At 42.1% G+C, this 25,978-nt stretch overlaps 1 protein-coding gene across 2 annotated transcripts in view; it reads left to right on the top strand.

Annotated features, from left to right (window-relative positions):
• The window catches only part of adcy7 (adenylate cyclase 7), a 63,692-nt gene that overhangs the window by 22,316 nt on the left and 15,398 nt on the right, over positions 1 to 25,978 (top strand). For both annotated transcript variants that reach the window (XM_071897379.2, XM_071897378.2), the window contains exons 2-12: positions 5,763 to 6,532; positions 12,415 to 12,609; positions 13,135 to 13,299; positions 13,815 to 13,964; positions 17,229 to 17,389; positions 21,291 to 21,402; positions 21,870 to 21,997; positions 22,692 to 22,850; positions 23,161 to 23,293; positions 23,728 to 23,916; positions 24,298 to 24,341. In XM_071897379.2, coding sequence (XP_071753480.1) covers positions 6,368 to 6,532; positions 12,415 to 12,609; positions 13,135 to 13,299; positions 13,815 to 13,964; positions 17,229 to 17,389; positions 21,291 to 21,402; positions 21,870 to 21,997; positions 22,692 to 22,850; positions 23,161 to 23,293; positions 23,728 to 23,916; positions 24,298 to 24,341 — 1,601 coding nt within the window. In that variant the 5' untranslated portion in view covers positions 5,763 to 6,367. The remainder of the gene's footprint in view (positions 1 to 5,762; positions 6,533 to 12,414; positions 12,610 to 13,134; positions 13,300 to 13,814; positions 13,965 to 17,228; positions 17,390 to 21,290; positions 21,403 to 21,869; positions 21,998 to 22,691; positions 22,851 to 23,160; positions 23,294 to 23,727; positions 23,917 to 24,297; positions 24,342 to 25,978) is intronic.

Here is a 25,978-nt window from a genome sequence, read left to right as displayed (position 1 = left end):
CAAGAATAGGTGAACTAACTGGGTAAGGGTCACATGCAGGAGCTCCACCCTCTGTATTAAACTGACAAAGAATTATCTTGGCTCAATTTGAAATGCACCATCAGGCTCCAAAAGATGTGGATATATTTGAAGTGCTGATGACTAACTGCACATAAAATTGAGAAAGGTGGGCAGGCTGGGTGCCCTGATGTTTGAGGCTGTCCTGTACCTGAAAGGTCTCAGGTTCAGTCCCCGCAACAACTGGTGTTTCCCTCCCGGCTCTGACCTTGTGTGTCTTAAAGGGATATGCAAAGGCACTATGTTGCACCAAGGGGAACATATTGATTCCTGTTACTAAGCTATATCACAGTGTACATTTACTGATGCAAGGTAACTCTGCAGCTGATGCCTGGGAGCCTGGATCCTCAGGTGGCGATCAGCTGACCTTTCACCTATTCTTCTTTAACCCTGGATCTTGTGCAGCATGGGCTGGGGATTGTGATTCCCTACAGAGGTCACTCATTGTCCCTCTTGCCGGCCAACCTTATTGAATGCCAACACAAAGACGGCCGTAAAAGCAGAGTGATTTGCTCAGGAGAGAGACCTGCCTATTTGCTCTGTCCATGAAAAGGCTTTGAATGGGGTGTTGGTTTGGTGAAGATCTAGCCAGATTGGCATTGTGCGGGCCCATTTCATTGGTCTGAATAGCTCGCTGCAGAAGATAATTGCAGAGCATTGGTTTATTACCAGGGAAGGTGATTGCTTAACTGAGAGGAAATGGATTGACCGTGATAGTTCCAAGGCAGCATTCAACCAGAAAGTTTCCACAGTGAATCACACTGTCTCAGTTCAGGGACTTTCCTTGCTTCCTTGAAATTAAAATCTCCTAATATGCACGGTTTAAGCATGGCCTTCATTCAGACTCACAAAAACCTGGTATTGTTCTCCCATAGGTGGGAGGAGGAGAACTGCAATTTACTGTTTTTTCTACTTTTACATAGCCAATGTAGAAATTCCACTTTTACTTGCTGAACTACTGCTGCACTTGTGTTCCATCCCCAAGAGGCATTAGAAAATCAAGTTTTCTCTCTCTTCAGTTGTCTAAAGTTTCAAGTAATTGTCTGGTAACCAGTTGGTTGACAGGCACTAGTATTCTGTGTTACAATATAGTAATATGAATTTAATGTGTAACATTACAGAGTACTTGTCTTGAAACTACTCAAGATACAGATACTTAATTACTTTTGAATGAAATCATAAAGATTTGGTGCATGTTCCAATAATAATCCAACCTATACCCTATATAATTTTATCATTCTAAACACATGGTGTCAGATAGGTCTTTTCTGGTAAAAATCCTCTGGTGCACTGGAAGCGATGCCTTTTTGTTTCTGGCAGCAGCAACAGCAGTTTGTTTGGAATAAATGTGATAGCCACCATGGCTGAACAGACAGAGAACAGAGCGCCACCTACAGAAACTTAAACTGCATCAACAGAAAATCCAAGGAAAAAGACATCACAGATCTCTGGGAAGAGCAGTGCAGAAACACCACAGCAATGAGCGCTGAGCACCAAAGATGTAACCAAAAAAAAACAAAAACAGGAACTCACAGATTACCATTTTTAATTACTGAAGTAGAGATAAAAGTACAGTCATTAAAAAATACTCAGAAAAGCCTCAATTTAAGCATTTGTTCATGTACAGTGAGTAGAGTAGCTGTAACTCATTACTCTCCACCACTACATTATCCCCAACATGTTTCACCAAGACCCACACAGTATGATTTACTCTCATCATGATCACCACATTGTCATTTTCCAAACCTGTCCACAACGGAGAACACGGCTCCCAGTCCCTTTCACTTCACCTCCTCTTTTCTTTGACGCCGGGCTCCGAGCTGCCAGTTTGCGAGCGCCTGTACGTTCCTGTGTCTCAGCAGCAAGCGGGCAATGACGTCAGTAGGTTTTGTATGGTCGTTGTTCCAGGAGTCAATGACGCCAGTTTGCAAGGCCGCTATGTGATTCCCTCAATTGCCAGGCTTTCAGAGAAAAAGACCTGGCAGACAATGCGGCACAGTTACAGCTATTCATCCCGGCTCGCTGAGAGACTCTGCTCTATTGAAGCGTGCGTCCCTGTCTGTTCTCCCGGCTCACTGCCGCGGCACCACCATAGATCTGCCGCCGCGCTCCTTTGCCATAGCAACTTTGGAGTCGGAGCATACAAAGCGCCATCGGGGCCAGGAGCATTAATATCAGCCCGCTGTTTCGCAAATGAGAGTTCTTGCAGTGTCAAATGGCGGCCTAGGTACTCAACATCCTCTGTGCTCTAAAATCCCTGGCTTGTCTGACCTCCGTCATCAATTTGAGAAAGTCTTTTTAACCTCCCCACTTCTCTGAGCTGCAGCACAGGAAATGAACAGTGTAGCTTAGAGGCATAGTATATTGGTCCACCATTACACTTTTAACTTGTTTCCTTGTTATGTACACTGTTGCCACTTGCTGGATTGATGATTGTACAAGACAAATTTCTTATAAGGACCAATAAATCACTAATCATTCTTAATTTAGTCATAGTGCAGACCAAAGATTACAGGAAAAACACCTGCATAAGAAGCTGCATTGGAGTTAAAAGAAACAGCAGATAGCCCCTTTTTTGCTCCATTTGCATAGCTTCCTCTAAGTGGACAGGAAGATGAGCAGATAGAAAGAAGAAGCACCATCCTGTGGTCCAGTGATAAGAAGTAGTTCCCTTGAGGTCCGGCTATGATAACAGCTCCCTTGTTCGCTCTCACAGGCAGATACTGTCTAGACTGTCTCTGTTTTGGTCTTAACCGCTTCATGTAACCAAGCTAATCTGTCCCTTAATGCTCTCAATTGGATCCCTCCCGCGCTTCCTCTGTTTCTTATTGCACCAAACAGTTGTTTTGCTTGTGTTTAGTTTCCAATTATTGGAATGAATTGAAATTGAAATTATCTTCTTTAATGAATTTACCTGAATTGAACATTCCCATGGTTATTTGTGATCATAAAAACTATATATGGCTGACACTAGGCATGGGACGATATGAAAATTTCATGTCACGATTATCCTGGCCAAAATAATTGCGATTCACGATATTATCCCGATAATCATCAAAATATGCTTAAAACTCTTAAAATGGCACTAAAACATACTCGTGACGATATTCATGATTATCCCGATAATGGAAATTCACCAAGATAAAATTATCTTGAGTGTTTTTATCGCGATAAACGATAAAATCTTATATCCTCCCATCCCTAGCTGACACATTTATTCCTGCTTTGTCTACCATTTTATGAGGGCATTTACAGTAACAGCAGTCCAAGGAAGTACATCAGCAGTGTGACTGCATAGTTCCCAGGTCTGAGATCTAAGTGACATATAGCCATGGCATTTAGTCGGTATAGGCTTGTGGAGTAAATCATTCCCCCAGTGTAAACACTGAGCATACATCTACCCAAGGTCCCCCTCTCACAAGCCAGCTGGTTCTTATTGATGCAAGACGAGGACAAGATTCCCCACTGCCATTATGTGCTTTACTTTTCCTCCCTGCTCTCTGGGCTGCCTTTACTGCCCTCAGACTGTCGTTACAGCCTTGCGTTGGTGTATTATTTGGAGCCGGGGAGGGCTGGCTGGGTGCTGTTCTGTCCTGTAGCAGCAGTGAAAAGCAAAGTTAAAAGTGGCTGTAAACTGCCGGCAGGTCGGTCGTCACGCTCCCCCGCTGTGGCAAGGCATTTTATCACTAGAGGAGAGGAGCATCCCGGCTGGTCGTCCGCTCACACACAGCGCAACAGGCGTGTGTGTGTGTGTGTGTGTGTGTGTGTGTGTGTGGCATCCTCTCTCGCTCCATCTTGGTCCGCTGTGCGCTCTTTTTATGGCACATAGCATCTGTTGCAGTTGCTATGCGAGGGACAAACATAGAGTGCTGTCTCACACACACTGCAGACCGGGACAACAGTATTAGCAACTGGAGGAAATTAGGTTTCTATTGACAGTGGTGCGAAGTTCATATTGTTTCTATTGAGCTTGAAGCCAGGATCTCCTCCCTTTTCCCAGATGAATAAATGAGAGTTCATCAGCTAGGACTGGACAGTTAACTGCAAAAACACTGAAATCACAATTCAATTTTCAAGTCACTGCAAAAGCCTGTACTTTTGTCTTAGGGGGAAATAATTGCCTTTCACACAGCTGCCAAAAGGGTGCTGAGCAGAATCTTTGATTTTGTTCAAACTGAACACAACCTAATCATTAGCATCTCATACCGCCCATGTTCCCTCTCAATTTTTTTTACTGCTGAAAAATAATTTATGTAGAAAAAGCTACGTCCATACAATTTATATTGCAATCTCAACATTCAGCCAAAAGAACTGCAATAGGATTTTTTTAAATCAATATAATGCAGCCTTTGTAATACATTACTAGCTTGTAACTAGCTTTGGGTTGTATAGTGTGATTATCAGGTCCACTTGCAGCCCAGCCGCTGGACTCTCATTGTTTGAGAAGATAAGGACAGTCTATCCGTGGTGTGTGTTTTGACAGAGCCTTCCTGACATCTTCCCTCAGACTCAGATGTGTAAATAATGTGGCCTCTGATTCAGCGAGCAAACTCGTGGTCCGAGACAGAGAGCAGATAAATGGCTCATACAGCCATGTTCATTATATGATTATAGTTGGAGGTTATTGTAAGGGTAGAAAAACACACTCCACTACTCTAAATAAACTGGAAGTAGATTGTTGTCTTATTGTTGCCTGTTGGTGGGTTTGTTGATATTTGATGGATATTTTAAAGGTCTTTTTCTTCAAGTTTATGAAGACAGTCTATAAATAGCCTAATTCTACATGGCCTCACATTCACACAATTATATGCGTTCACACATCAGAGCTGCCAGTGTACAACTACAGTCTCCTGCTTTTATCTTCCTCATTTTAGTAAAAGGTTGTCAAATGCCTTGCTTAAAGGCACCTTGAGAGAAGCTGTGGTGGGAGGGGAGAGCATTTGCTTGTCCTGCCTAGATTTTCCCAGCCAGTCCGGGGATTTAAACTGGTAACCTTCAAGTCACAAGCCCACTTCTCCTTGTTTTGGCTTTCTGCCGCTCCCATTTCTTTCCTAGAAGAGCAGATGCTGAATTGAAAGCTAAAGTTCATCTGAAAACTGTGACCCTTAGCTGGGGTTCCCTCCATATTTGTGAGTTCAGCTGAAGCAAATGAAGCCGAGTGTGGTTTGCGGCTGTACGAGAGCTCATCCCTCGATGGTGTATTCTCCACTAAATGGCTCCATAGAGACTGTATTCATTAGCAGGCCTGCCCATCATCATGGCTGCTTTCCATGGAAGTCCTAGTCAAAATGGGCCAGGGCCTGGGGTAAACAGATAGACCAGACTTTCTAGATTGTGGGAACAACTGCAGGGTTCAGGTATGAATAAGCATTCACTCATCTAGACTGCCAGATATTTATGCCTCAGACTCAAAAGTGTTCACAGTGTCTCATAGGAAGTGCCCGACTACACTCTTTGCCTTTTTTTCTTAAGTTGAAAACAGTTTTAGTCTTTTAAAATCTATTAACCCATATTTTTTTTGTTTATATCTGATGTGGGTTTTTGTGGGTAATTGTAATATTTTCTATTCATTTCAAAGCATTTTCTAGGCCTAATGGTATTTGTCACAGTTTGTATTTGGCCCTAGAATCACTGCTTCCACTAAATAGTCTTTTCTCTCTCTCTCTCTCTCTCTCTCTCTCTCTCTCTCTCTCTCTCTCTCCCAGGTCTAACCTCTGTGTTGTCTCTGGCGAGTGGAGTTGCCCGCCTCACCGCTCTGTTACATCCTGAATCCTGGTGGGATCCCCGATGACCTTTTTGGCTGCCCTCCCCAGCTCCTGTCCGCCTTCTTCTCTTCCTCCTCTTCCTCCTCCTTCTCCTCCTCCCCTTTCTTAAACTCTCCTCCCCTCCTCCTCTGTGTCTCCCAGCACCAGGCTTATTACTCAAACCCCGCTGAAGAGAGCAGCACAGTAGCTGGCAAAGGATGAAGCGGGTCTGCCTGCCAACGCCAAACGGGAGATAGAGAGAAGACACAAAAGAACGAAAGAAGGGGAAGAGAGAGAGGGAGAAAAGAGTGGAGAGAGAGAGAGCGCTTCAACAAAGCTGTGAGAGAAGCAACAACAACATTCAAGATGCCCCGCAGAGAGAAAAACACAAGCTTCACTTGAGCGCCATGAGCTAGCAAGGGGCCCCTAACAGATCTGGAACTGTGGATTTTACTGAACGGACACACACACACTCAAAATACTAGAGACATCCAACCACACACACACACTCCTGCGTTCTGGGGCTCTTATTTCCACCTGCTATGCCTCTGTGAGAAGCGTCGGCCATGCCAGCCAAGGGGAAGTACCTGTTGAACGACCAGGAGCTGAAACATGAGGCGCTGTACCGCAAGTTCTCCTGCATCAGCCAGTACCAGCCGCTGGTGCTGCTGCTGGGCCTCTCCATTCTCTCCTGTGGGATCCTCCTCATCCTCTTCTTCGCCCTGGGACTGGTGAGTCTCCACATGCACATCTTTAGTGACAAATCGGCCTGTGTTTGCAGATTTCCCACTGACTGATAAAGGAGTTTCTGGAATATCATGGAATGTAGAGAGACTGGGGAAGTCAGGGAGTTGGATAAAGTCTCTGGGACAGTCGGGGAATATCAGGGAATTTTATAATTGGGTCAATTTACAGGGCTATACCAGGCTGTATTTAACAACTTGTTTCAGACATTTATTGTATTACATGGTGGTTTTCATCTGGTTTCCTCCACAGCAAGCCCAACTGTTGTGGAAACCAGACTGTTTAACCCTATAGGACTTTTCTGAGCTGAAAAACAAATCAGGAAGGAATAACATTTCTGAGTCATAGATGTGCTCCGCCTCCGACTCAGTTATGGCAAGTCATGGAAAAGTCATGGAGGCATTTTACAAGGCATCTTACATCAGGGCCACGGTAGAAACCCTGTAATTAACAAATGAGGCTGAGAGTTTTTTTAGGATCACCTGCTGCTGTGCCCACCTGAATGAAAACACTGAGAAGCTGTTGTTTTGTTGATGGTTTATCAACTCATAAAGGGGCATGTCTTGATAGAGTGGGGGAATTTTGCACGCACAAATTAGTGAGATAAGCATCTTGATTGGGATCAGGGAAAAATCAACCCCCCCACACAGAAAACGGCTAACATGGAGGCAATGTCAGGCTGAATAATGGAGCGGTAATAAAATGGCCATTCAGTCTGAATATCAGGCTACGATTTGATCCTATTTGTGGTTTTATATTTGTTGTTGTCTCAATTGAATAATCTGCGGGTTCAAAATTGGACAGTAATTCACTGGTGTGCTGCCATCTTGGACCAAGACAGATGGGCCGGGATTGACACTGATGTTAATACATTGCTTCTGATTGGTGGAGCTGAATACAGGTTGACTGAATACAGGTTGACTCCCCTAGCCAAAATGCCGCTAATGTGGCAAGAACAAACTACAGTGACGAGGAATATGGAAGTAGTGACTTCATTGGCTCCAGGCTGTGCTGTAGGAGCAAACAACAGAGGCTGCATCAAATTCTTACATTTACTCTATCAATGCTGAAATCGTGCAGTTTGAGGCCGTCTTTATGCAAGATAGGGATCTATGTCACTCCAAAGTGTGAAAGTGCAAAGTGTAGTGCAGCAAATGCTTATATGAGTTTACTCATATCAGTTGAGACCTACGTACCTAAAGACGAGTTTGGACATCAGTCAAGATGTGACACACACGCACACAGGATGAATGAACCTTCTTTTTAATCATAGTGTGTAAGTGTACTTACACTACTTCTTAGACTGACACGGCTACAGTCATATGTCCTCTGAAGCTTATAACAACCAGTGTTTGTGTGTCACATACACACGTGCACACACACCAGCCTGGGTAATTATAGCCTAGACCTTAATTAGATAAAGCAGTGAATCTCTGTTTCACCCCCTGAGGGTATGCTGTTCAGCTAATGGATGGAAATACGGAAGATTAGCACATTAAAGACACCATTGTGGCCAGATCTTTTTATATAATTACGAGCCAACACACTCTAGATAAGAAAACATTATTTTCAGAGGGAGACTGGGTCAAGCGTTATTTTCAGTGCACAGGATACAGTCTATTAGCCGTTCTTCATCTTAAGAGGTTAATAGAACCCTTACACAATTAGCTGCCTTTGCACCAAATGTCACCAAGGTCCAATTTTGATCAAAGTTTTTGTCGCAATAAATGGTGAAAAGGCAGCTTAGAGTGTGCTGATTCTAACAATCTTTTCCTGATTGACAGTCAACCCAGCAGCTAGACTGAATGTGCGTACATGTCTCTGCTCTGTGGGAGCTCTTCGTCTTTTAAACCATTACTTAACCAGGCGGGTCAATTTATAACCAGAATTTCTGTGAAAAAGCACAGATAATTGTCTAACTCAGTCTTACAGATGTAGCCATTGTTGAAGTCCCATCTTTACTACATGCTTGCTGAACCAGTGCTGCACTTTTACTCCAGTGTCTTGCTCAAGGACACTTCAGCAGGGAAGATGCTTGCTGACACGTGGGCTTGAACATGGGTCCATCAGTTGAGGGATGCTCTCCCTACTCCCTACGCCACCGTGCTGCACCCAAAAACAGCTCGATTAGTGAACTTTGAAAAAGTAAATGAATCAAGTAAGGGCTAAGACAGCACTAAAAGGTTAACATAGCTATGAGAGTTTGGAGTGTTATTGTGGTTCTGACAGGAAGAGGCGGGGATTCGTTGACTTCCGCTGATGGGCGGCATGCTGTTGACGTTGGCCTGGCGGCGGGTAGCAGAGCGGCGGCCGGTCAGCAGAGCAACGGACTGGACTGCCTCTGTCACCGGAGATTATATTACAATCCTCCGTAGGAAAATCCATCCTTACCTTCCTTCCATTGTGCTGCTTGTGCCCTCTTGCTCTCTCTCTCTCTCTCTCTCTCTCTCTCTCCCTCTCTCTCTCTCTCTCTCTCTCTCTCTGTCTCGCTCTCCTATACACATATACACACATACAGTAGATCTCTGTCACACACTTACACATATACACAGTTTTCTGACAGTTCTTCGGAGCGCTCGCTCACTCACTTACACACATACATACACGCATAGACTTTCTCTGTTTCTTACACACACACACACACACACACACACACACACACACACAAACACAAATCATTACCCCACTTTATTAGCATGACCATTATACTTGTGTTGCCAAAGCACTCATGGATATCAATAATAATTCATATAAAACGTACGGATATACATTAACAGAACACAATGGATCAAAAGCAATCACACACAAAAATAACAAATTATCTTTTAGGAATCATTTTTAGCGGTATTCTCTTTGACTCATCAATATTCATCAATTCATTAATATCAATTGTATTGCTCTCTTCACCTCATACAATTTTCATCTTTTCTTTGTTAAGACTTGGAAGCACTTGTTTCTATCACAAAAACGTGGGAAATAACACATCTCTGAACTACATGTCAACTTCAATATGACTGCTGTGCATTCTCTCTCTCTCTCTCTCTCTCTCTCTCTCTCTCTCTCTCTCTCTCTCTCTCTCTCTCTCACACACACACACACACACACACACACACACACACACACACACACACACACACACACACACACACATCCATAGAAGCACCATCACTCACCCCCTTCTCTTTCTTTCTTTCTCCTTCTCTGTTGCTGTCTCTCTCTTTCTCACACACACACACAGTTGCCGGGGGTACAGAGGAGTTCAGAGAAAATGTTGGGATGGAGGAGCTTGTGTAATGCTTTTGTTAAGTGGGGAGGGTTGGGGTGGGGTGGTTGGGGGGCGCTATTAGGGAGTAGCTACTGGTGTCAGAAAGTCACTGTCAACTTATATAACTCTCCTCTCCAATCACGGATATCTGATGAAGAGCGTCGCTGAGAGGAATACAGGCTGACCTGGTTTCCAAGTGCCACTCCATACCACCAATTTCGGGCCCTGATTGGACGGAGAGAAGGTTTTGAGAAGTCTGTTGTTTCGGATTTCATCTAAATACAGTGGGTCAATAAGTCTAGAAGAGCTGCGAGAGGCTGGTTCTGGATGGTAGATTTTATATAACACATCACAACTGGTGTCCTCCATGCATGGCTCTAATTTTGTCAACTAGCACTTCTTAATTTTCGGGCCGCTGCGGCTTTGACCCCTGCACTTGATACTTGCGGTTGCTTGTAGTGTTTATGATCCATGAGTGGAAGCCTGCTCCAGTGTTGCGCTCATCAAAAGTTTCTCTGGATAGGAGCACCAGCTAAATGACTGAAATGTAAATTATAGGCGCTAACATCTTCAGCGTTGTTTACCACAGTCAAACAAATGACACCGCAGAATATATCACTCCCTTGTAAGTGCTTATTTTTTTGCTTGTCTAATGGTCTATTTAGTTTCAAAAGGATCAGAATCGAAGTCACTTCATTTGCCAAGTACTATAAATGTACAGGAATTTGCCCTGGTGACATTGGGGCAGGAACATATCACACCTCACATGGTACATACTGTATTTACTGGCACACATGGTACAGGGACAACAGGACCTCACAGTCAGTACAAAGGGACAATTGATATATAATACACAGCAGACTATACATATTGCTCAAATAAAGCATTCTATCACTATGCAAAAGCAGGCGGTGCAGACATAAATAGTGAAAGATTATGCAAACCACAACAGGTCATAGTAAGTAGGAATAACAAGTGGCAAAAATGTAAAATGCAAATGTAAAAATGCAAATCGTACAGTTCGACGCAGGCGGTTTCATTGTGAGTCTGTCAGAGCTCACAGTGTGCCAATTGCTGAACGTTATTGCAGTATCCGTATTATTTTTTTGTTTTGTTTTGTTTTTTCCCCACACAGTCTAGGCTGCTATTCATATGGAATAATTGTTCTTTTCCTGCCTACAAAAAGGTGTTGTCAAGACTCAAAGCCCCATAGGGCGTAGAAAGTGCTCTACTCGAGATCTGGCCTTTTCCACCGCTGCCATGGTAACCAGAAAGCTCAACATGCAATGCAGAGATGGCCTTCTCTGAGCAGAGATCTACTAACACTCACTTTGTGTGTCAGTCTCACTCTTTAACACTCTTTTTAACCCCTTCCTTTCTTCTCTCCATTTGACACACACTTATTCCATCTCTTAGTTTGTTTGCACTCGATCACACACAGACATTCACAGCGTCACACACATACGCTCACACACAACGCTCACATACATGCATACATACATACGTACATACATACATGCATACATCACATGCGCTCATGCACACATGTACATGCACACACCCACACGCATACAGACATTCACACACAAAACACACATGCACACACACACACACAAACACACACACACACACACACTCTGCCTCCTGCTTGCCTCTCACTGTACACTAACTCATTAGGAAGACCGTGGCCCGGAGCAAACAGGACATGACGCAGAGACAGATGTGAAATAAGCCTCAGTAATCCTACATAAGCCTTGATGCTCAGGTTCGATATCGATGGCCCTCAGGAGCATCAAGCACACATGGAGAACCTCACTTCTATGAGCTTCAATCAGAGCACAAAACTGACCACTCTACCAGACAAACTACCGGACTATGAACATATTTGCCAATTCATAAACATCTGTTTTTTTTTTTATATTATCCATATTTTTAATAAGATGTGTCCAAGTGGGTTTTTGTTTTTTGTTTGAAGTACTTTAGTCATTTTAGCATTTTACTAAATAATACCTGCTCAACATTCTTATTTTCACATTTAGTTTCATAGAAATCAGAATCGTTCAGTTTGTCTAGTACATTAAAAACCTGGAATCTGTCCTGGTAACATTGGTGCAGGAACATAGAATCTCACACAGAGACATACACAGTACATACTGGCATGCATGGTACAGGGACAAATTCATTCAACAAATACATTCAATTCAAGGGGACAATGCAGGGCAGACTGTACATATCGCTCTACTTATAGGTATAAAAGAGTTCTATCACTATGTGCATTCATGCAGCGTGGCATGCTGTAGGTTTCAGCCATAGGTGAGAGTTCACCAGTGCAATGGAACAGCATACTATGAGAAAATGGCACTGAGTAGTATGAAAGTGCATGGAATAAGTTCTGAGGCTAAAGTGCGGTGTATAAAGACGTATGCAGTAATAAATAGGATGGACTAGACAGCAACAGGTGTGGGATTATCGTCACTTCCATAAATCATCTTTAATTTCTAATGAAATGATATGAGCGTGTATTAAACTGCATCTTCCTGCAGTATGATCTCAGTAAAGTGTGTGTTTGTGTGTTTTGTTCTCCCTCCCTTTGTGCTGATGCAGAATGCGAGGTTGCACTGTGCCTTTGTGATCGTGGTGAGCTGCAGCCTGTGTGTGTTCCTGGGTGTGTTTGTGCTGGTGTGCACAGAGGTCACGCAGCGATGGAGGCGTCTGCTGGGCCTGGTGGTCTGGGCCACGCACCTCACCATGGGCTACACCTTCATCTTCAGCGGCCCCCTCATCCTGGCCTGGGACCAGGTAACTGCTTCCCCTCTGCGATGTAGCGGAGGGCAAAGCCGTCCAGACTCAGGTTACGGTCACAGGACACACAGAAGATTGGACTTTGCTATTGAATCTTCAACACCAGATATAGAATATAGTGTACAAAGGTGTAAAGTAATAATCTGCAACATTTTCATATGAATGAAATGTACGATCTGGTTCTCATCATTGTCACTGAATGATGATCTTGCAAATTTTTTCCATCTCTAAAACATGAATGACAGATGTTTTTTTTTTTTTTTTTTTTCACATTTCAAAAAGCACTTCCAGCATTGGGTTATAAAATATGTATAGTATGTTTTATAGGTATGCCGTACCCCTCTTACCCCAAGATACACACACAAGCACACCCGACTCCGTGACCGCGCCTTTAAGACACCGGATTACTCGAAATTCAGATTAATGACAGCTAATGAAAGTAGCATTTAGTGACATTTGATTTAATCGCCGCGCAACGGGTGATGTCTTAAAATGACTGAACCTCTTCCCGTATTTTCCCAGGTGCCGTTCTTCCTCTTCATCATCTTCACCGTGTACACCATGCTGCCTTTCCAGTTGTGGTACGCCGTGGTGTTGAGCGTCATCTCCTCGCTGTCCCACATCCTGGTCCTCACCCTGCGCCTCACCGTTTTCAGCCAGGAAACCACTCCTTACCTTGCCAACCAGGTGAAGCCTGTTGGAGCTTGTATGATAAAAGCTGTGGTTATAGATGATAGCTATTCCCAGGGCTGCTGATAATTACTACATTCTGAAATGTTAATGTCTCAGTCTGTAGCTGTTATTTTTATTGTAAGAGTGCGTAGTATGCTTTGACCAATATGGGTTTTTGATGCCCAATACTGATATTTTTGTTCTGAAGCTGCCAATAGCTGATATTTTGTGATATTCAGTATCTTTAAATATGACAAAAAAATTAGTAGAATTCAGTGCCTATCTTACAACAAGACAGGTTTGTGTTTGCAAATGACTTGCAAGATAATGAACAAAAGGCTACCAGTGTCTGTCAAATATATTGAAAAAAACATAAGAAATGTGTGTATTATATGTAGATAGGTGTGTAGACAGTAGAGCTGAGAGGGACACAGCATATGTGTGTGTGTAATAGCTCCCTCTTATCATTTAAGCTTTAACACCTGCCCCTGTGTGTGTGTGTGTGTGTGTGTGTGTGTGTGCTTCTACAGCTGCTGTCCAATGCGGTGGTGTTTCTGTGTGGCGGTGTGGTCGGCACCTTCCATAAGGTGCTGATGGAGAAAACCCTAAGGCAGACCTTCCAAGACACCCTGAGGTGCCTGAGCATGCGCATGAAGCTGGAGATAGAGAAGAGACAACAGGTTAGTCTACTGCTCTAGTGTTTCAAAGACTGGTTCAGGACCCCCAAACTGGGCTGCGCGAAGATTAGAATGGTTCCCCAAATTTTGCTGAAGAAAATGGCATTAAAATGTAATGCTTTGGTTAAATTTCCAAAGTCTTCTCAATGCAAGCAATAACTGGGGTTATGAAGTGGGCACCTCCCATCACAAGTGTTTGGTTGAATTGAATTGCAAACACCACCTCCAGAAAGCTACACACACACACACACACACACACACACACACACACACACACACACAGACACACACCCAACGCTGATCCAATGTACTTGGAATTCAAGGAGTATTACTCATTTTATTTTGTAGGCTTGGCTAGAAGCCTTTTTCTCCATCTGTATCTTTAAAATATTATGTCCCTCTTGCATCCATACTGTTGGTTACTTTCACATGAAAAGAACAACACATATGTTTTAAATTTACTAACTTCACTGAATGGAAACAAAGATTATAGACAAATGATGAAAATAGGTCTTGAATGATTATTTCCATAGGCTTATAATTTGATTTCAGCTTTAGGTTTTGCCATTGGCCGGCCTCATGTTCACTCTCCCATGGAAGTTTTCATTACGACTACCGAATCTTCCCAAATTAGATTTTATTGTGATGATTTTTAAATTAGATGAGTCTGCGTTGACTTGCTTTGACTTCAGATGGCTTTTTTAAAACAATTTTTCTTTCGTCATTTGTTTTGACTGTTGCTTAGGAGGTGACATAAAACTTACTGAGAGGGAAGCTGGTGCGTTGCCTAGCAGGACAGAGAGGAATGATATAATCGTTAACATTTAAACCTTCTGTTGTATTTGAATTGAGGCTGAAAAAAGGGAGCGAGGTGCACGGGGTTAGCCAAAGAGAACAGGGACATAATAGGACGGCGGGGGAAGCTTCAAAACCGCTCCTAATGGGGAACCAATGGGGAACACACATTGTGCTCCCACATTAATTTCAGCAGGAGGAGACGCAGTGTTTACCCCTGAAATGTTTCTTGGCAGGGTGGGAAGGTCGTCAGAGATGGCATTTAAACCCTGTGACGTTAAAACTCCCCTTTGAAAGCAACACTAATGAAATTCTCTGAAACAGCATGGACCGCCCCCACCCAACCACACACCCCATCACTGATAGAGAGCACACACACATACACACATATGAAAACTTTCCCACATTTACCATAACTTATATATAAGTACTTGTACGTCACTTTAATTAGATCCAGATCAAGTCTAATGGCTAACATTTACAGCAGTGCTGCCTCCTGTAACACATCCTACAGTCACACAGCATCGTCTGCACAAGGGCCACTTTATCTGACTTATGTTTCAGACTTAGCGGGAAACTGATCGGGTCATTTGAACCTGCAGGGGGTCATCCAGACAGGATGGGAGCAGCTCAGGTCACAGCAGAGTGGAGCGAGACAAAGACACACACACACACACACACACACACTCATAGACAGACAGACACACACACACACGCTCTCATAGACAGACAGACAGACAGAGACACACACACGCACACACACACACAAAATACATTGCCTTCAGAAAGTATTCAACCCCCTTGACTTTTTCCACATTTTGTGGTGTTACACCCTGAATTTAAAAAAGATTAAATTAGGATTATTTTTTGCAATACAGAATGCATAATCTGTACTGTGTCCCTTACTTGTGATGTAAATATGTTATATTTATTTATGTTTATATTTAAAAAAAAAAGGGGGGGGGGGGCTTTCCAGCAGCAGGGACTGAGGGAACCATGAATGGAGCCAAATACAGGGAACTGTAATGTATTCAGAACAAGAATGTGAAAGTCCTTGAGTGGCCTCGCCAAAGCCCAGACTTGAATCCTATTAGAAAATCTGTGGAATGACTTGAAGATAGCTGTTCACTGACACTCCCCGTCCTACTTGACCGAGCTTGAGCAAATCTGCACGGAAGAATGGGAGAAAATCCCAGAATCCAGAAGTGCAAAGCTGATACAAACATATCCAAGAAGACCCACAGCTGTAATTGCTGCCAAAGGTGCTTCTATAAAAGTATTGACTCAGGGAATATTTCAACTAGACATTTCTGTGTTTCATTATGGGTCATTTTGGTATTTTGTGTAGATCGTTGACAAAGAAATCTCAGTTCAATACATTTTGAATTCACATAACAACACGACGTGGAAAAAGTCAAGGGAGTTGAATGCTTTCAAAAGGCAATGGATTCTCACAAACTTCCAGATGTTTGAGAGTACTCGCTTAGTTATTCATACACACACACAAACACACTCATAGATATCTCTGTCTCCGTCTCTCTCTCTCTCATGTACACACACAAACTCACACACTCAAAAGCTCCTGCCTCGTATCTTAAAATTTGTGTTTGTTCTCTCTTGCTTTTATCTCTATTTACATCCAGTTTTCCTCTGTAAAGCACTTTGTGATGAATGTATTTTGTTAAAAGCATTTTGTAGATAAATGTGACGAGACTTGACTTGGCTAGTGCGGTCAGGTGGTCTAACCCGACTTCTGGAATGACAGTATGAAGAGAGATTAATGATTTCTTCAGAAGTTGAATCATCAGATTTTTTACAAACCATTAAACTTTGAACAGTGTTCTTCTCAGGTCGCTGGCTTTAATACGTGTTTTTCCACGGCATTAATGTATTGTGCCGTATCCGTACTGGCACAGTATGGGATGTTTTTCCATTACGTTATGTTTGCCATTATTTGGGTATGATTGCAGCATGCTGGTAAGGCACCTACATGTATTTGGTAGCGGGTAACAGGTACAGAATGGTGCTGATACTGTGCCACAACTATAGCAGGGCCAGTACAGGTACAGCAGGACACTGATGCAATGGAAAAACCCTTAATTAACAGTAATGTGGCTGAATGAGAGCCTTGTTAGCTCAGTCAGTAGAACGACACACAGCGCTCTGACAGCAGCTTGATGAGACAGGCCTTCCTCTCCTAAGTTCATGACTGTTCGGATATTAGAGAGTGTGATGTTGATGAGGTACGTCTGCGTGTCCGTGCTTGCATGTGTGTGTGTGTGCCTGCATGTACTGGATATCTGTGTATGTTGTTTTACATTTTAGGCATTTAGCCAACACTCTCATCTAGTTACAGCGAGTGCAACAGTCCAATGAGCTTAAATTCCTAGATCACCAACATCACAACTAACTAATTGTCTGTGTGTGTGTGTGTGTGTGTGTGTGTGTGTGTGTGTGTGTGTGCGTGCGCAGGAGAACCTGCTGCAGTCTGTGCTGCCAGTCTACATTTCCATGAAGATGAAGCTGGCCATCATGGAGCGGCTGCAGGATTGTAAAGACAAAGAGGAGCAGCAGCGACTGGTCAAAGACAACAACTTCCACAGCCTCTACGTCAAGAGGCACGAGAACGTCAGGTACACAATGGACCACCTTGATATAAAGGAAAGGCTATGGATTTTAGATTGTATTGATCACTAATCAGGCATTGTCTTAAAGCAGTACTTCAGTATATATAAAAAAGCCTGACCTATTGATCACTAATCAGACCTCTACTGCCGCTGTAGAAATATATTGACCTGTGATTGTGAAAGTAATGGCGTCATTGACTTGCACTGCTAACAATTGCTAACAGGAGACTAGTGTCATTTGTCAGATCAGAAACAAAGACTAGATTTCTTAAAATGTCTTCAGAGGGGCCTTGATTACTGATCAGTTGGATCATAAAAATCCTGCACCTTCCCTTTAACAGCATGTTTCAAGAAATGTCATTGCATTGTATATCTGTTCTGTGCCTCTGTATCATCGCTAATCTGAATGGGGAAAAATGGATCTAACCCAAATCATTAACTTTTTGAACTTCCACTCTCTGCCTCCATTCTTTTCTCTCTCCCAAAAGCTTTTGGTTATTGCATTACATTTTTTTTTACTTGCTTCAGTTCTATATTTGTATTTTCAAACATAAGCATGGCTGAGGTCTCTAATCGAATTGATTACGTTTCCTTTTCCGTCTACTGGGAGATCTATTTATACTTTCACATTCATAAACCCCCAGTCATTTTGAGGGAAACTTGTGATTTTTCTGTCTCTTTCTCATAACGATGGAGATTAGTATGTTTATATGTTTTCAGAGCACTGACCCAGTTCAAGCTTTTTGTTTTATGAGGGTTTCATTCATTTAGAAAGTGCTGACAGATATTGGGTCAGCTTACACTGAACTTTGGCAGATGGCTCACTGGCTTAATTTTTTTTCCAGTAATTGCAGGCAAGGTACAACCTCTGCCTTACCTAGAGGAGGGAAGTACAATAGGTTATAGATCCCCTGTGTGCAGCGCTGCTCTTCTCACGTGGCTTTTGGAGCAGGAATAATTTTCCATACAACCATTAAAGTAATCTACAGCTCACTGAAAGGCTTCAGACCTGTTTGATATCTTTAATATCTTCAATGTTTCGTAAGAGCAAGAAGAATACATTGGAGCGATGAATGTTTCAGTTCCAGGTTTCACTGGCTTCACAGTTTTGAATCAAAAGCCCTCACATTCGCTTTAATAGGCAATATTCAGTTTAGTTCAGTTCAGTTGAAAGATGCTTTATTGGCAAGCAGGACTGGCAATACAGTTTATAATGTAGAAAATGTAGATTACATTGATTTGATTATATCAAATACATACAGAAAATGATTAGACCGCTAATATCCATTCTGCTGTTCATTTGGGTAGTTTTGTCTTTGAAAACATTTAGAGAAAGGACTTTTGTGCGCTGCCAGAGAGAGGTCATCATGACTGGATCAGTCATTTTTGCTGCTGTATTCTATTAAGCCCGCAGTACGTAGGTGTTGAATGATAGACTGCTTCCCTGACCTATCCCTATAATTATCCCAGTCAGGCCTGTCATTAGCTGTGTGGTCTGTCTCAGCGCTGTGAAGCACCTGGCTGTTTTCAGTCAGTCAGTCAGTGGAACAGGTCAGGTTGGGTATCGGTGTCCCTCCGGTGGTCGGCTGACTGGCAGCTGTAATGAGGCCAGGATGCAGTATTCATCCAGCCGGTGCTGGTACTCGTTCTGCTGGCTGGATGCAGTAGGCTGGCCTGGTGGTTTCAGTAACTGTCCTGTAACAGATACATCACATGTTCAATCCCTGCAGCAGCCACTGGGCACATTTACATGCAGACAATACTCTGGTAATTGTGAATAATCGGATAAAGGTGGTTGGTCTGAATTTAATCAGAGCATTTACGTACATGGTTCAAAGTAATGTGATTTCCCCCCAATAAGCTGGATTTACTTGGATTTATTTGATAGTTGAGTTAGTTTACAGAACAGTAAGTGACGCGATGAGATCACGTCCACAGCCATGATATCAAACAAAAACTGTCCCAATATTTTTAGGATGCAGCATTCAGCACAAGACGTGAGAGCTGACATGTCCTGTAGCTCAGTGCGTTGAGCATGGAGCCTGAGCCTCACACTGCTAGGGTTAGAGGTTCAATTCCCAATGGGGCCACCCATGCTAAAAATGCATGCACTCATGGTAAGGCACTTTGGAGGAAAGTGTCCACAAAATGGCACATTTGATCTTATGTGGTCTATGTGGTCATTAGTGTAAACAAGCACAGCAATAGGTCAACTTCCTCTACGACCTTTTTTGACATACACACATTTAAAGTCACAAGGAAACGGCATTTCAATCGTGTCATATTTATGAAATTCAAAATATTTCCAGTTGAAACAGGATGTTGGGGAGAGACTGTTCAAAAGTTGGATCATAACAAACATGGAAAGAGAAAGGCAGTGAAGCCCATCTGTGTTATTGCTCAGAATTTGTATGTATACCAACTGATGCGCCGTGAAGTAACCACTAAAAATACACTGTTTTGTAGAAAGTAAAAGTAATGGGATTTTGATATAAAAATATAAGACAATATATATATATTTTTTTTTTTGGCATTTATTGTTGAATAGGTGTACATTACCACCATGTTAGCTACGGAAATTAGCTAACATGGTGAATTCAGGATCATTTTTCATTTCATTGTGACTTAAAAAACTGAATGAAATTGGACTAAGGGGTTTACATGGCCAAATAAATAAAATAAAATCAAAGTGTGTTAAACAGGTTATGCATACATGGATTATGATCTTACTATGATTAAGATGATTGGACTAAAGCATTAATATGACAATTGCAATAGTCAGACTATTAATCAGGTTAAGTGCATGCAAACGTATTCAAAGTGTCAATCCCTACTAAAGTATCATTGAGCAAAACACTGACCGCTCTACCTGCTGCGCCCGGGCTGCTGTGTAATGCATGCACTGTACATGTGTCTCAGACAGATACAGAAAGAAACCAAGTCCTAGTTACACAGATTGGGTGCTTCATGTTCCTAAAAATTCACAATCAACCAGTCATCAGACCTGCTGGATGTGGGTGGGAGGCAGGTCAGGTGACAAACACTAAGACATCATCTAAATGTCTTTGTCTGAATGTCTAAATGTCTTTTGTTACTGCCAGTATTCGTTTCATTGAGAGCAATGTTTTTTCTAAATGGGGAATCTGAGGTAAAAGATTTCTTGAAAAATCAAAAGTGTTAAATGTCTGGGAACCTACATGTTGTTTTGTTTATTCAGATCCCGATTATTCTTTAAGGTTACCAAGGTAACAGCTGTTCTTCCTGCAGTTCACTGGAAACATTAACACTATTACAATTGACAAATATAGTGAGAGGACTGACTTGAACACTGTGATGTACATTACATGTAGATTACATTAAAATAACAATAATAAACATGTACTGTATGTAAAAGAATACATATAAAGTAAATAAAAACAACCTAATAATACTCATTCATCAAGTAAAATATTTTTATTTGTCTTTTAAAGCTTCTAAATTTGCTATTATACTGCACAAAATATAGTAGAAATTTGTTTCATGCACGTGGGGAAATTTCTCAATTTAGTGGGTCTAGATTCCACAATTAAAGAAAATTAGCATATCAGCAATATTGAAACATTTCATGTCACTGACAGTGTCCACTGTTTTGAAAATAGTCGTTTGTATATGATGCAGAATTTCAGTAAAATAGATTTGTTCCTTAAATCAACAATAATCCTGATCACAGTATCGAGCAAAATAATCGTGATTTTAATTGTAACTCCTGTTGTCTACAATGACGAGTTCATTTCAGGCTGTAGACATTTACAATGAACTGATATTTATGTCTAACTATCTGCATATTTTACAGGTTAGGAAAATCCCATTGCTGACAGCCGACATTCTTGCTGTGTGTTAAAGTCTGTCTTGTCTTTCTTTCTTTCAGTATCCTGTATGCTGACATTGTTGGCTTCACCCGCCTGGCCAGCGACTGCTCTCCCAAGGAGCTGGTCATTATGCTCAACGAACTGTTTGGCAAGTTTGACCAAATTGCCAAGGTGAGTTAATGATTCAGAATTCCTCTCTGCAGTTAACTGTTAATACCGGTAACACTGACCTCTAACTTTTACTTGCAAATGACGATTTACCTCTTTATAGATTGTGACAGCAATAATGTAATGAGTAGAGACTGGAAGTGACTGGAAGATTGTGACTCAGACCAGCTGGGGAAACCTGGGTGGAGGAGTAGAACGAGGAAATACTCACTCTCTACAAATACTGTCAAAGTGCCCATGAGCAAGGCACTCCATTAGTACAAGACTGTAGTTGTTCCGGGCAGCTCTCAGGTGTCAGTGTGTGTATGTTTGTGTCCTGTGCAACTGCTCCCCTGTTAATTAGGATTTTAGTTAAGTTGCCTGGATGAATAAGAGGTGAAACCATATCAGATAGGTTAATCAATTCTTGCCCCCACCCCCTTCAAAAAGCCTGTAACCTTTTGGAGTTCCTCTGTTCTCGTTCCTTGTAGGAAAACGAGTGCATGAGAATCAAGATCCTTGGAGACTGCTACTACTGTGTGTCTGGACTACCGGTCTCTCTGCCCAAACACGCCAAGAACTGTGTCAAGATGGGCCTGGACATGTGTGAGGCCATCAAGTGAGTTTTACACCAACCAACCACAGAGCTGCACACTGACTAAAACAGATACTGTCTCTGCACCGTTTAACTCCCCACAGATGTGCTGCAGTCACTCTCAGTTTTGTAATGAATGATGTGTGCTGAAAATAAAACATGTTAAAAAGCAGTTGGCGAACATCTCTCAGAACGTAGTGTGGTATATTATCTTGTAACGGTGGACTCTGTAGGATGAGTCATTCTCATTCTCTCTTATTCATGTGTCTAGTTTAGGGTAAACCACATTTGGGTTACTTAAAAACAACTGTTTAATAATGCCTAGAATAACAAAGGAAACTAACATTGTTGTCCACAGTTGACAGGCACTGGACAACCCCTAAATTAAGCAGCCACTTTTATTATTTTATCAGTCAATACATTTTCAAAATAGAGGAATGTGTCCAAATGATGGTCAGTCACCTTCCGTCTGTTTGTATCTATCTAAGGACATATCAGAAACACTTAAATGATCAGTTTCACTGTACATACTGACACACATGGTACAGGGAAACCGGACCTCACCTAGGAAACAGAGCAAGACGTAGCGAGGACAGAGGATTAGAAGTATCACTCTACATAAATACATTCAACCTTCAGTATTCAGTAGCTGTGTGCGTTCAAGTACTGCCATCTCCATATAGGAAGAGAGCTTTAGTATTGCTGTAACCCCCTCCAGGCAGGTACGGGAGGCCACAGGGGTGGACATCAACATGAGAGTGGGCGTGCACTCTGGCAACGTGCTCTGCGGCGTGATCGGCCTACGCAAGTGGCAGTTTGACGTGTGGTCACATGACGTTACCCTGGCCAATCACATGGAGTCTGGAGGTCTTCCAGGGTACGTGTTGGGATTACTTGCACATGAAGGTTTCATTCCAAAACACAATATGCATTTCACTGACGTTTGCCAACATCTGTTGTGCATCAGAATGCTTGGTTATTGAAGAAGGCAGCAGGCTAAAATGTGTAGCTTTACCACCTGTTCAATATCTGAATATATATCTAAATCTATTTCATACCATATCTAAATTAAACAAATTGAGTGACTGAACCATCCTGAGTGCAATCCAGCATTTGAAATAAGTTTCTTACATTTGTCAAGCCAGGTTATTTCATTCTTGCCCCTGATCACTCTCTCACTCGTCCAGACGCGTCCACATCACAGAGGCGACCCTGAAGCACCTGAACAAGGCCTACGAAGTGGAGGAGGGCAACGGCCATCAGAGGGACGCCTACCTGAAGGAACTCAACGTCCAAACCTACCTAGTCATCGATCCGCGGGTGAGCTATCTGCCTGGTTTCCCTCCATATTGCTTAGAGTGTGGGAGAGTGTGACAAAGAAATTGCGAGAACTATCCACCATTTGAAAAAATTGACGCCCACCAGTCACAAAATGACTGCTGGGATGAGATACAATACAAAAGTTATGAGTCATTTTAAGATTACAAAATTGTTATGTGTTTGAGGATACAGTCATCTGTGTTTTTCAAATATTGACCTGGTCTTGCTCCCTACTGAAAAATAGTTTTTCTCATTTCTTTACCTACCCTTGTCGATTACACATGATCATTTTGCACAGGAATATTTGTTGCATCCTTATTGGCGCTGTGGCTTTGACCTTTGACCTCCTCACTGTTGCTTGTAACGTTGATGATTTCCGAATTTAAGCTCATTTGATGTATTGTAAATGTAATATTAAATGTGTGTGTTTTAAGTCGAAGGACCAGTCGCTGAACAGCCGCAGCGTGCCTAAACCTCGGGTGAATGACGGCCTGAAGATGCGGGCGTCGGTGCGTATGACCCGCTACCTGGAGTCCTGGGGGGCCGTCAAGCCCTTCGCCCACCTGCAGAGCCGCGAGGGCTTCACCACCGACACCATGGTCAACGGCAAGTCACGCTGCAAGGTGAGCAGACTATACACCTGAAATGTATTGGAAAAAATACAAAGTAGTGTTGGTTATTCAGGACAAATTGCATCATGTGCAGTGACATAGTAAATGCAAGGTGGGTAAACGACAGATGTAGCCATTGTAGAGGTACTACTTTTTACTGTGTGCTAGTTGAAAATACTGCTGATAAAGTTTGAACCATCAATTTAAACAAATATATATACATATACTTATATATGGATAGAATTAATTCATGTTTTTTTTTTAAGAAGACCCCATTTTCAAAACTATTTCATAAATAAAAAGGCGGGTTAATTGAGTTTAGGTGGATTTGCCCTCCACCACCTATGTGATCATGCATTCTTAATGGGTGAATTTGGTCCCTGTCTTTTTCAGGACATCCCGCTGCGATCGGCCCCCTGCTCCAAGATCACTGAGAGGTAAGAACGAGTCTGAGCTGGTAGCCACAAAATGGTGTTGAAGTTTGGTGAATATTAATATAAGCTTAAGAGAAAGTTGACTGAGCACATGCCCCGCTTCAGCCTGGCACACACATTCACCGCTGGAAGTTGGCCTGTATAACGGCCCAGTGTGCAGGTTCACTGGATCAATTGTGGTGTGAGTGCCTTGCTCAAGAGCACCTGGAGGGTGGTTGTTTAGGGAGGGAAGAGTGTCTCTCATTGGCCTTCCCTGCCCAGATTTTCCCAGCTGGTCAAAGGATTTGAACTGGCGGCCATCCCATCAAGTCCACCAAATATATCTTGCAACTAAGCTGTTTCCTGCCAGTTGAAATAGGCTTGTGTGTGTGTGTGTAGCAACTGATATTGTATTGACTGCTGGATAGTATAACAACATGTCAAAATGTAATAAAATATTCCTCTAAATAGGTTGAAAATATCCTAAAACTCATTAATGTAATAAATGACATCACATTATTACATTAACTGGCAACTAATAAGGGTTTTCATAAGTGTTTTCAATATATTTTTTAACTTATATCATAATAATATTGACTAGTAATACAACAACTCCAATTATTACATTCTTCTTATTCTTACAAGTTACTACATTATTAGTCAATATTATCATCAATAAAAATATGTCACACGGTTTTGAAGTTAGTGACAGTTAGTATAATAATGGGATGTCATTTATTACTGTACATTAATTGGGTTTATTGCATCTCCAACCCATTTAGAGGGACATTTTATTACATTTTGCCATGTATTACATTATCCATTATCCAAACCCTCACATTTTTACAGATTTCCATTGTCTTTGTGGATGTTAGATTCATATTTTACATTTTAGTCACGTAGCTGACGCTGGTATCCAGAGCGATTCACAGTGAATGTGCAGGTAGAGCATTCACTGTCCTGCTCAAGGACACTTCAACATGATGTGCATCTGTATGCAGAAAACCAACAGACCATCTAAAATGTAAACGCATCCGCTCATAGATGAAAGCATGTGTAAATAATACATTATTCATTCAGTACATGCCAACCCACATGTTGCATCATGTTATGTAAATATCCCAGAAAAGCACATTTGGTTTTAGTTAGGCCATCCACTTTAGTGGTCAGAGCGCAGAAGTCGACTCTCCTCCCATGTTCGTCAGACCTGGAGCTTCTTTATGTGAGTGCCAGCAGACAGAGCAGGGAATTGAGAAAATTACCATTTAAAACCTTAAGTCTGAGTGGTGGTTAGTTGACACAGATTCTTTAGATGGATATTTATGAGATTCAAGGCGTGCTGCTTCTTTAAGAAAAAAAACACCCTCAAACTGAATTCACACGTGTAACACTTTCCACTATGGGGACATGAATTATCATTAATTAATGCATGAATTATTGTGAATTAATGAATGATTTAATGTATAAACTATCATGAATTGATGATGCTGGAACATTAATATATGACTGAGTCATTGCTAAGCGGTTGCATTAACTAAGGGTATTAATTAATTAAGTAATTACCTGGGGGCATCAAATAGACTATGAATCCACTCTTCAGGAAAAATCCACTCTACACAGCCGGAAAAAGTCCAATCAGCCAGTGCAGCCTAGGAGCCCAT

The sequence above is a fragment of the Centroberyx gerrardi genome, chromosome 1 (genome assembly GCF_048128805.1).
Source record: "Centroberyx gerrardi isolate f3 chromosome 1, fCenGer3.hap1.cur.20231027, whole genome shotgun sequence".
In the NCBI taxonomy this organism is placed as follows: domain Eukaryota; kingdom Metazoa; phylum Chordata; class Actinopteri; order Beryciformes; family Berycidae; genus Centroberyx; species Centroberyx gerrardi.
This window is presented reverse-complemented; position numbering and strand designations above follow the sequence as displayed.